This window comes from Babylonia areolata, chromosome 5 (genome assembly GCF_041734735.1).
Source record: "Babylonia areolata isolate BAREFJ2019XMU chromosome 5, ASM4173473v1, whole genome shotgun sequence".
Lineage (NCBI taxonomy): Eukaryota > Metazoa > Mollusca > Gastropoda > Neogastropoda > Buccinidae > Babylonia > Babylonia areolata.
This window is the reverse complement of record NC_134880.1, coordinates 40733268-40746050: the sequence shown is the minus strand read 5'-3', so window position 1 is coordinate 40746050 and position 12783 is coordinate 40733268. Positions and strand designations below refer to the sequence as shown.

Sequence of the window (12783 nt, the reverse complement as noted above, 5' to 3'; positions counted from 1 at the left end):
AAAGAAAAAAGGTTGACATGTGAGCATCATCTTTTTTTTAAGCGTTCATTCGTGTCATCTGTTTTATTTTTTTGTTTTCTTTTCTCCCCAGGAACGGGGACCACTGCTGACATTGGAACTGGAGCCTATGCCAAGTCCCATGCACAGGTAAGTTTCTATCTGAAGCTTACTAAGTAAACCTAGTTGTGCGGATGGAAGTAAAGTTGGACTGGTCAGTGGTGAGATTTCTGCAGTATGATTTCTGGAACTTGTCATTTTGACATTTATGAAAGAAATTTTATTCCTGGTTTGTACTTTGAAGAAATCCCATGCAGACTCTAGTGCCCGACTTGAGAAGAGAGAACTGTTGAAGAAAATTTAAAATGAATCTGTATAACTTCATTGCAGTAAATTAATGATGATCACATCTTCACTCTCATTCATACTTCAATACATCCTATTTATATGATGTTATTGTGCAAATTTTAAAGACAAACAAATTTGCTTTCTTGTACATACAGTTATTATTAGCCAGTTGCATGTTCTTGCTTGTACATTTTGTTCACTCGTTAATTCTGTAAACTTATGTCATTCTTTCAGTTGTTGCCCTTTTCACAACAGGGGTTCTTGTATATATGAATGACAATGGCACATGCTCCCTCTCATCTTGGTTATTGGTTGATCCTGTTCATTAATGGTGTTCTTTCAGTTTTTGTCCTTTCTACTACAACAGGGTTTTGACAAGCAAGGGTTCCCTGCGGGCACGCCCCCACCCTTCAGCCTGCCCCTGGCCAACGCCTCTCAGGCAGGACCGCTGGGTGCCCCAGCTGCCCCCTATGGCACGCCCTTTCTGCCCATGATGCCCCCACAGGCTCACAACCAAACACTGCTGCACCACCCCATGCCCCAGGTAAGCCTGGACAGCATTAAAAAAGAAAAATTAGTTATAATTATATTTATTTATTTGGTTTAATGAAAGTGAGGCTTGCTGAGGAAAGAGAAGCTTGAACTTTGAAGAATGGTTCCCTGAATTTGGTATAACAGGTTTTACCTGCAAAATTCTTGATGTTTACCTGATGTGAGTTGTTGAGCAGGGTATAGGATCCCATCTTCCCCACCATCCTCGTTTGGTCCGTTTTGGTTGTTTTAGTTCAGTCCTCTGTGGATCTCGGGGTGGGTGAAAAGAAAGAAAATCTTCACGGGGAAATTGAAATGGTCACTATTGCCATGGTGGCACAGACTTGACACAAAATATGGCAGAATGCATCAGAAGAAAAGATTACTTCAGGTAACACAACAGATTTGTCTTCCAAGTTTGATCTTGTACAGTAGCTAACAAAAACAGCAGGTACTCTGTAAGCAGTGTAGAAAGGTCAGCCAGCCTATGTTCATACAGTGCAGAGTGTGGTTTGAACACCTTAGAACTTGTGTGTGTGTGTGTTCAGGACTCTGGAACTGGCTCCAACCGTGGTCTTCAGCAGCCGACCAACCAAGGCAAACCTGCTGCTGCCAAGAACACCTACTACTCCAACTGGGAACTGAGGGGATAGCTGGGACCAGCTGCCCTCCATGGTTGACAGTTTGACACAACGGCAGATGGAAAGAGGAGCCTTGAGGAGTCCTGGCTTCTTTTTGCTCTGTTCGCAGCTGTGGATTTTGGCATGTTTTGGACCAGCCCACTGGGCTGGGTTTCTTGTCACGTCACATCAAGATTGAGGAAGAAAAAAGAAGAGAAAAAGTTTTAAAACAAAAATGAGAAAAAAAAGTTTGATCTGGTCCTTGGGTTACACATAGCCATGTGTATGTAACAAAGTTCTCGTTCGCGCTATTTTCATCTCATATTAGATTTTTTTTTAATATCATTGGACTAGTACCTGGGAAACTGATGTGAGCAGCCATGATGATGTTTGGGGGAAAGCCTTGTTTCTGAAAATTAAGGGGATCTTTTCTGACAGGAGTTAATAGGGTTGACAAATCTGAGGTGGAATCCCCAGAGGCTGCTCACAGCAGGTTCTGCAGTTTATTTTCAGATGTATCCCTTTGTAGTTTGTACATCATGTGTACTTTTTCTTATTTCCACCCTTCATCATTTTGATTTTGTTTAGCAGGAATAGCTCTCCTGTCGCATTGTCTTGGGTTATGTACATAGCCTGTTTTGAGATAAATTACCACATTGAACACATTGGTCTTGAGTGTATAGAGTTTGGTCAAATGCTTGCGACATATTAGATTGTTGGTTTATTTTTGTTTCGTTTTGAATTGCTTACCCCTTTATTATTATTTTTATTTTTTGGTGACACACACATAATTTTCACTTGACAGGCACTGTTCTTGAACCTGCTGTACAAATTGAACAATTATATCACAGATAATATGTGTACAGGTAGATCTGTCTTATCCCTTGTGCTTGTATGTCCTGTATGTACCTAGCAAGCATGTTAGGAACTTGGCCATAGGGTTTACGGTGCCTTAACCGACAAACTAGAATAGAGGATTTGTTAAGGAGTTGATGGAAGGAAGGGGTCCGTTTACCGCCGTTTTTGTGCGGGCAGCACGTAAGTTCGGGACCTGTCTTTCTGCATGCTTCTATGACCATGGACAGAAACGAATTTGTACCGTAATTGATTGACAAAAGCCAAAGTTTAAATGTTCCCGCTTTGAAAGGTGATGATAGTTCCTTGATCTAGCTCAGATGAGTCAATGTGTTCAAAACAGATTGCAGAACAAATTTGAAAACGAAAAAAAAAAAAAAAAAAAAAAATCACCCAAAAGAACTTTTGAGAAGTTAGGCTTTTTTCTGTTATGGAGTGATTATGTGTACATCAAAATGAAATTCCCATGCTGGGGTCCTCTTGATATAATTTCTCATAGTATTTCTTGCCCTGCGTATTTTATCCATAATTACTGTTCTTTTGGTGAAGTATCTTTTTTTTTTTTTAATCTTCAAGATTATGATCTCCAAAGTAGACAAACGGAAATGTTACATAGTTTGTGGTGAAGCTGAGTTGTGAATAATTGTCGTTTCTTTTTTTTTTTGCTGGGGAATAGGATACACGCGGTGTTCATATTTTTCTATCTATCTATGTTTCAGATGTGAAATTAATTCAGTGTGCATGTGTATTCTCTGCTCATTTAGCCATTCTATCTGCTTGAATCATACAGTCACCAGGTTAAATCCAGCATTAAATACCTGCTCTTTCTTTTGTGCTTCACTTCTACTGAAGTTTGTCTTTGGTCATGCTCACAGCCACTTTGCTCATAGACAGCCGTGAGCTGTTGCTGACCATTTTGGGTCATACTCACGGACTTGTTACACGTGGATGGTTGAGAGTTGTTGCTAACTGACCTATGAAAGGAAAATAAAAAGGCTGTGAGAAGTGATACCGTCATTTTGCTGCATATCAAAGTGTTTGTTTTTGACTGCTTTGGTGATGATTGTCTTAAAGATGAAAAGTTTCATCTCAAGAGAACGCTAATTATGGTTGCTATCACCAAGGGCAGGTAAAAGATTTAGATTAATTTTAGTATAAAAAGTACATTGTTCCAAGATGTTAACGTTTTTTGTGTTGGTGTGTAAGTTGTATGGCAGTTTTATTATAGCTATTGTAATGGTGTGTTCTGTGTATGCTGTATTTTTCCCTTCTTTTTTTTTTCCATTTGATTTTTTTTTTAAGTATCATTATTACTATTATTTTCTTTTTTTAGTTATATTATTGTGTTGAAAAGTGTTTGCTTTTTAAAAGATGTGACTAGAAAAAAAATAAAGTGGAAAATAAGTACAGTTTGGTTTTGTTTCCCAAAAACTTTAGCGACACTTTTGGATGTGTGGCTTTGTGAACACATGAGTTGGCTGGTTTTGGCATCTCTCTTTTTTATGTGGTAGATCCTCCGGATCAACTGAGAAAATGTTACAAATAATTTTTCTTTCTTTCTCTTTTTTTTTTGTTGTTTTTTTTTGTTTTTTGCGTGTTGGTCACTTTCTTCTTCTTTGTTAGATGGAGGACACCCCAGTCTCCACAATGAAGGCAGCTGTACTTTGCAGGTCCTCCACATTGTTGTAGAGCTTCCGGGTCACTTGTTGGTCATTCATATGAACACACATTTGCACTGGATGAATTGTTTCCAGTTTAGTTGTTTATTTAGCGCTGTAGGGGTACAGTTAATTACTGGGGCTAAATGCCAGTACAGTGTTTTTGAAAGTCACAGTTCGAATCCCAGTCTCGCATTTTATCTGAAGTTTGAATGGAAAATCAAACTGAACATCCAGCCGTTTTGATGTGACTAAACAGAGGTTCTGTGTGCAGCACTTACTTGGCACACTGAAAAGAAACCCATGGCAAAGTGTTTTCCTCTGACAAAATTCTGTACAAGAAACCAATTCTGATAGATTAATGTATTTCATGCACAAAGGCCCGACTAGCTTGATGTTGGTTAGCATCTATGGATTTTGTCTAAAAGCAGTGACACATGGAAACTTCAATCTCGTTGATTGATGATTTAGAAGAAATCCATTTTGATTGGTACACAAACTTGTATGCATGTACTTGGGGCCCGACTCGTGCGTTGGTTTATGTTGCTGATCAGGCATTAGCCTAACAGATTTGGTGAAGTGTCTGTGGTTTTATCTGAAAGCAGTAATGCCTCCTTGAGAAGCAAACTTGCTTGATGATTTAGTGCTTGCTTTTTGTGCTGTGGGGCACAGTTATACAGGAGGATGACCTCTCAGATATGAAGCGAGATGGTTGACTGACATAACAGATCTGATTCCATGGTGGTGATAGTCGCGTCCTTACCAGCCATAGCACTCCATGATTCACGTGGAATATGTACCCTACAATCAGACAACAGGTAATTCCCTTTGATTGACGAGTTGTGTCCAGCCATGCAGGGAATTGAGCAGCATGAATTTCACATACTGCTACAGAAAATCTGTTGTGACAAGAATTTAGTTCTGTTTACGCAGACCTGCACACATATTTACACATGAATCAACTCACTCTCCATCCACAGCTGTTACCACCTCTGGTAGAAACATGTCAGTGGAGTTGAAAAGTTTATTAGGTCAGACCAAAACAACACCAATATCACAGCTCGTACAGAGGCCACAGAGCAAAAAAAAAAGTAACAAGTAGCATACTGTTTATCAGTTGTATATGCTGTGTACACAGGCCACAGAATGAACAAACAAAAGCATTAACTATAAATAAATTGCCTGATATATGTACACAGGCCACAAAGCGAAAATACCTAAGCATAAACAGCATCAATTATAATGTGGTTGCAATTAAAGAGATGACTGTGCAAACATGTAACAGACCTAATTAACATCACTGCTCTTTACTTTGCATAACCTGTAGAGAGACCACACAGTAAACTTATTCCTCCCACCCTTCAAAAAAAGAAAAGAAAAAAACATGTCTTTTTAGAGAGAGAGAGAAAGGAAAACTAAACGTTTGAGCAGTCTGTTGCAGTGTCCCTTTCTGACTATTGCCTTCCATTTCAGTCTGGACTGAATACCCCTGCCCCCCTTTTTTTTTCTTTTAAAAAAAAATAGATCACAGTAAACATTTGATAGTTTTAATTGGCTAGGTGCATATAACCTATAAGAAGTCTTATCGTGAGAATGTAAAATAGAACAGACTTTGTTTTGCGAAATTGCACTGCCCATAAGATTTAAACAGGCCACTGAGTAAGAATGCACAGCACATTTAAAATAAAATGTATCGAAGTATATAACTTTTAAAGGACAAAACAGAATCAATAATTCAGCATTGCTGTCAGCTGTAGAGGCCACAGAGGAAGTATAACAACCCAATTAGAGCACAACTTATTATCAGTTGCATATACATTATAAAACTATTTATAGGAGGCAAACCTTTAACAGACTTAATAAACATAACTTTATTATCATAATGGTTAAGTGCATTTAACGTATAAAGAGACCAGAGAGAAAAACTGACAGGTGTAATTTGCACAACTGTTCAGTTGGATAGGCCACCTAGCAAATAAGTAAAACAAAAACTAGTGTAACTTTGATGTAAATAATGAATACAGAGAGGACATGCAACAACCGATGTCAGCATTAAGTACCATTTATCAGCTGTTTGTGTATTTTATATTAAAAGAGGCCACAGAGCGAACCTGTAACAGGCTTAACTGGCATTATTGTTGGCAGCATTTAACAGTTTCACAATCAATTAACAGGGTAAAACTAATGTGACATATATTTTGCATTGCAGGAGAAATAGTGCCTTTTCATGGGACACAATACCATGCTGAAATGGAGCCTTGGACTCTGAAAACTGGTGAACACTTTCAGTTTCAGTAGCTCAAGGAGGCGTCACTGCGTTCGGACAAATCCATATACGCTACACCACATCTGCCAAGCAGATGCCTGACCAGCAGCGTAACCCAACGTGCTTAGTCAGGCCTTGAGAAAAAAAAAAAAAAAAGTGATTAAATAATAGATAAGCTTACATAAATAAATATATATAAATAAATAAAAATAAATATAAAAAAAGAAGTAGTAGTAATAATAATAATAAAATGATAATAATAAATAAATAAATAAGACAACAATGATGATAAATTAGCAAATGTAAAACATGAAGACGCACATTCACACATACACCCACGGTGAATAAAGGATCAGAAATCCAATGCTAAACAGTCTGCCATGCTGTCACCATACCAGCATTACTGTTACCTTTGTTGCTGACAGCCAACTCCATTGTGACGGCGCCATATCAGGGCTGTTTTGAAAACTTCCATTTAATTACGCATACTTAACCGTGACCCAACTAGTGCGGACTCCGGCAGGGGTCTGACATTCCTGTCCTGTGCAAACTACTATCCGCCTATGCGGAGAAAACTAAACTACGGCCGATAACCTCCCGGAAGTAGGTAACCTCCTCTTTGTCCCGCTGGCTAGCGCCCTCTTTTTCCGGCAGCCATTATGACTCCTGTTCCTGTGCTCTCCATACGGTTAAGTTTTTTTCCATATTTTCTGTCTGTCTGTCGATTTTCTGGCGTTCTTGTTTTTTTGTCAAATTTTGTCTCGAACCAGGTCACATAATTAATATGGTTCGATTGGGATATGGGTCTAAAATTAAGGCGCGATAGCAATTGATACGCGGACGCTTTGGGCCCTCTATTTCTGGCCCTCTCAACAACGCCAACCCACCTGCTCCTCCACTTCCTTCGCTAACTTCCAATATTGATCACATAGAACCTTAAAAAAACCTGAACATACAAGTGCAGTTACAACTGCAATATGATAGTGACAGTAAACTGGTTTGATTTTTTTAGTAGTTTTTTCATGGAAAACTTTGCTGAACTGACCTGAAACAGATTATTGATAATAATTTACATAGACATGTGCATGAGTATATGTTGTTTACACACACACACACACATATTCTGTTATAACTATCTAGTCATCTTCTTTTTTTTTTAAAGCACAGGTGAAGATTTCATAGCTTTCTCTGCCTTGTTGATGATAATTTTACTGGTTATGCTTCATTCTTGATTCTTAATGAGAACAGACAACTATAAATCTCCTGAAAATTTAAGAATGGTTACAACGAAGAAAGTTCTGCATTGACCTTTGTCTTTTGGCAATCTTCTTGGTGACTTGGAATTGGCCATGATGGCATGTCCAATGCTTGTCTTTTACATTTAAGAAGCTTTTATTTTCAATCAAAACTAAACTGACTTTTCAATCATTAGATTTATCATTTTATGTGTAAATTCTTTCAAGCTCTACAGAAGACAGCTAATGTTATGTGCAATTTGTAACAAAGAACATGAACATGGAAAGAAGTACTACAGTTTAAGGAAAAAAAAAGTAAACAAATCCATCACAACAAACTAGGTTGCTGTACACCTGTACGTTTGTCTGTAAAAGACCAGAAGTGCGCAAAAATGATTATCAAAAGTGTGTGTTGGTGGTGTCAAGTGTGGTGTGTCCAAAGGGATCAAGATATGAAAATAATCTCATGTCACACTAATTCTGATTGAAATAAAACAGTGTGATATGTCAAAGGACTAAAAAAAAAACCCCAAAAGAAACCGGTATAGATCTATCAAATGGAACATTAAATTTACATTAAAAAATACACATGAAGTGATACCTGAAATATATACAATGGATCCAACCAACTACAGCAGCCCAATTAATCATGTGACATGGACTATGAAGAGACAAGTTTAAAGAGACAGTAACATTGGCAACAGTAAATAATGTGAAATATTTAAAAAAGCAGGCTGCAGGTTGAAGCATGCAATCAAAATGTCTGTATATACACACCTGAAGGATTACTCATTAAAGAATGAAAATCTAAAACAAATACACTCACAAACCATGAACTCAGAAGTGTGGATTGGACACAAGCATTCAATATAATAATGATGCTTTGAAACGAGCCATAAGAAATATTCAATCAAAAAAAGTGAACGAACAACTTAAAGTTGTTAAAGGATCATAAGTACATTTCAGTTTAGTTTCAAGGTGTCCGGGTATGTGAACTGATCCATATCCGCTACAGATCACACCACATCTGCTTAAAAAAAAAGAAAGAAAAAAAGCCCAGACCGAACTGCTGGTCAGACCTTGGGAGCCTTCAAAATGCACGGAAAAAAGTCCATTAATACCCAACGATCTGAAAACAAAGAGTGGGTGGGAGGGGATGGAGAGTCGAGGGGATAACACATAAGGATGCTTTTGTTCAAGTGGGACAAAAAGATTCCAATTCTGGCTCACAAACATGATGTTCATCGTTTCTTTTCCCAAAGACACCAACACTAAACACTGGATAAACTAGTGCTCCGTAATAGCGGCTTCTGAACAGAATATTATGGAGTCGTTCAGCCATAGTGCTAGTGTCTATGGTTCAGCATAGTTGCATCAGACCGGAATATGACTGATCTGGCCGACCACAGGCACGTTCGTCGGAACAACCCAACAAAAGCACTGAGAGGCCGTGAAGTCATGACCCTTTGACGTGTGCCTGTTCGCTTTGGAGACGGCCCGGCCCGTTCAACTCGATGGTACACGTGCTGTATCGGCCTGACGCCAGCTTTTCGGGTGAGTTAACAAGGAATGCACGAGCGACACGGCGCTGCATTGTTGTTTTAATATTTCATTTCCTGACAGGGTTTTGTCACGGAAAAGAAAGAAAAGAAAAAAGACAACATAAAAACCTATTTAAATAATTAAAAAAGACAAAAAGCACAACCACATTATGAAATGGAGGAAAGGAATGAGTGAACATAATGCATTCTCTTAGACGTTCACATAATCGTGTGTACGTGTGCGCGCGTGGACGCACCGGTGTGTAGTGCACATACCCAGACAGGGACGAGAGGTAACATATTCATGGTGATGGTAAAGGCGGCACTGTCAGGTGTCTGTGTGTCTGTTAGGATATGTATCCTTCCAACGCGACACAAAGCTGGTTAGACATACACATGAAGCAGGAGCAGAGGCGCCATCACCGATACGCCCATTAAAATGTTACAGAAGGATCATTAACTTTACCACGGTAGGTCTGTTCAGAACAGATCATTCCGCAATGAAATATTGGACAGAACAGTGTGGGAAATGCCAGAACTTGGTATTGGGTGATACCGTTCGTTCAAGCTGACAATGGATAGTAGCCTGAGCTATACGCTACAAGGCAGCAGGCCACAAGTTAATCAGACCTGACAAGACACACATTAGTGTACACACAGTCCAAATGAGAACGTCCTTAGGATGGCAACAAAAACAAGAGGTCCCGGGGGTCAACTGAAGCGTAAAATAATGCTCTGTCCACATTTCTTCCCATACATGTGTGACTGACGGAGTGAACGTCCACGCCATATTGTGGACAGTACTCATTCCGTCTTGAGGGGAAAAATTGTGGACATTGATTGCCCGTCACAGCAACACTAAAGACCTCACTGAAAGTTTGCATACTGTCCCTGCGGTCTTCTGGGAACCTCTGGCTGCAGATCGTAATGACGGGAAACAGTGCAACGTGTGATCCGTGCCCAACGGACAGCACACGACAGGTCCGGAAGGTGAGAACCGAGAACCGTCAACGCAACAACTTTTCGTTTATCCTGGTTCTCTGGTTCTGGATACTTATGAAGAAGAAAGTTTCCTTGCTCAGAACCAAAAGTTTGAACTTACTTGTTTGGTTTCACACCACCTTCCCCTGAAAAAAACCCTTTTGAAACAGTAAAGTTTTGGGCTGGACTAGCTGTGAGCAAACCAGGTTCACAAAGCTCCGCATTTAAGATGCCTGACCACAGGCGCCCGAGTGTGGTGTTGCAACGAACTGTCATTACTTGGAGGGAGTTCTACGCCACTGTTACATTTGAGGCTAGAAGGCCTTCTTGTCTTCATTTACGACAACTGTGCCTGCCCTCACCGTGGACAACTGTGGCTTGCCCTCAATACGGACAACTGTGCCTGCCCTCACCGTGGACAACTGATCTGCCCTCACTGTGGACAACATGGCCTGCCCTCACTGTGGACAACTGCGGTCTGCCATCACTGTGGACAACACACTGGTCTGCCCTAGCTGTGGACAACATAGCCTGCCCTCACTGTGGACAACTGGTCTGCCATCACTGTGGACAACTTTGGCCTGCCCTAGCTGTGGACAACATGACCTGACCTCACTGTGGCCTGCCCTCACTGTGGACAACTTTGGCCTGCCCTCGCTGTGGACAACATGGCCTGCCCTCGCTGTGGACAACATGGCCTGCCCTCAAAACGGAAAACTGTGACATGCCCTCACGGTGGACAACTGACCTGCCCTCACTGTGGACAAGTATGATATGCACCCACTCTGGACAACTGCGGTCTGCTTTCACTGTGCTACGAGGTTCAGGTTGCCGTCCCACCTCCGGCAACATCGCATGTCTTAATCGGCTTCGAGAAGGACCATGACTTGTTGTTTGGTAATTTTTTCTTCCAGCCCTTCACGAGCGCGAAGGTCTGGCATCTGCGCCGTTTTTAGTGTTGTTTTCAAGCAGGTGTGGTGTAGCGTGTATGGATCAGTCCGCACGCAGACGGGACGCAGACCCTCCATGCATCACGTATTGTTCACCACAAGTCCACCCGGAAGTCGGGTCCCTGCGCATCGCGGGCTGTTCAGCTTACGCGCGTTATTCCTGTAGAACTGTTCAAAAATGCATCATCACACAACATCACATTTTGGGTCTCCATTTTAGAATTTCACACACTGTAAGAATATGTAATTTGCTACAGTTTTCAGCAACATGCAAAAAACGTCCAAAGAAAGGTTTACCGTTAGGCAAGCCGGCCTTCTCAGAGTCCGTTCGAACTGATTTATCAGGAACATGCCAACAATTGTCCGGGCCACTATTAACTGACCCTGCGCATGTAGAAACGGTCATACTCTGTCAGTTATTTGAAGCCAAGTTGCTCGTATGTGTCATCATTGTGTTTGCAACAGAGTTTGTGAGTGTGGAAAAAAAAATCAACAATGAATAATTGACATGAATATTTTAAATACAACCCCCCCAGCCCCCAACCCCAAATAAATTTTCAACAACGATACCACATACTTCTGAAGGCAAAACGTCAAACACATAGAGATAAATATTGTGCCACAGGTTCAAGCAAAACTGTCAAGAAATAGAGAGAGAAGGGTGGAGTGTGATAGTGGTCTGATCAATACATTCCTATCGACAGAAATATTTCCATCAAAATTGAGCGCGCACATGTCGAAGCGTAGTTATAATTCTCGTTTCCACATAAACTTGTACACAAACACACTCAAAAAAATGCCCACGTCTTACATATAAATGTGGAGTGATGGCCTAGAGGTAACGCATCCGCCTAGGAAGCGAGAGAATCTGAGCACGTTGGTTCGAATCACGGCTCAGCCGCCGATATTTTCTCCCCCTCCACCAGACCTTGAGTGGTGGTCTGGACGCTAGTCATTCGGATGAGATGATAAACCGAGGTCCCGTGTGCAGCATGCACTTAGCACACGTAAACAGGCAACAAAAGGGTTGTTCCTGGCAAAATTCTGTAGAAAAACCCACTTCAATAGGGAAAACAAATAAAACTGCACGCAGGAAAAAATACAAAAAAATGGGTGGCGCTGTAGTGTAGCGACGCGCTCTCCATGGGGAGAGCAGCCCGAATTTCACACAAAGAAATCTGTTGTGATAAAAAGAAATATAAATAAAAAATATAAAGGTGAAACGAATAATCACAACCCAAAAATACCCACATCAAAAATATAAAGTTCACATGAATAATAACCAAGTTTCAGGACGGATTTATGATACATCTTGGCATTTAATTCTCGCATTGTAATGATATATTTCTTTCACGCCGAACAAACACGAAACAAAACAGCAGTGTATGACAGTCAAGACCAGCCTCCGCAGTCTTTTCAAGTTTGATCATTGAGTAACGCCCACACTCGGTTACTTATAATACTTTTTTCTCTCTTTCGTTCTAAATGTAACTTGTTCTTACCGTTATGCCAAAACAATTATACCCCGATTTTCACATTTCATTTGTTTTTGTCGCTCTGGATTTGGAGTAGACACAGGAAAGCCAGTAACTTGTCACAGTAGTTTGAATAAAAAGCGATTTTGTGTGCACTGAACAATCAACTTTGCGTTTCCACTGCCCACAACAAGGAAACAAATCTGAAATTGCTCTAGTGATGTTATTGTTCCGAAGTTCTGAGAACAAAGAGATTATAATTTATATACACTTATACTCTGTACTACATGTATTTATTTACATACGCCTTTTCTTCTTAGAAGAAA

At 40.4% G+C, this 12783-nt stretch overlaps 1 protein-coding gene across 4 annotated transcripts in view; it reads left to right on the top strand.

Annotated features, from left to right (window-relative positions):
• The window catches only part of LOC143282068 (uncharacterized), a 43184-nt gene extending 39397 nt beyond the window's left edge, over positions 1-3787 (top strand). For all 4 annotated transcript variants that reach the window (XM_076587528.1, XM_076587529.1, XM_076587527.1 and 1 more), the window contains 3 exons: positions 92-147; positions 713-889; positions 1425-3787. In XM_076587528.1, coding sequence (XP_076443643.1) covers positions 92-147; positions 713-889; positions 1425-1529 — 338 coding nt within the window. In that variant the 3' untranslated portion in view covers positions 1530-3787. The remainder of the gene's footprint in view (positions 1-91; positions 148-712; positions 890-1424) is intronic.
• Positions 3788-12783: the final 8996 nt, after the last annotated feature.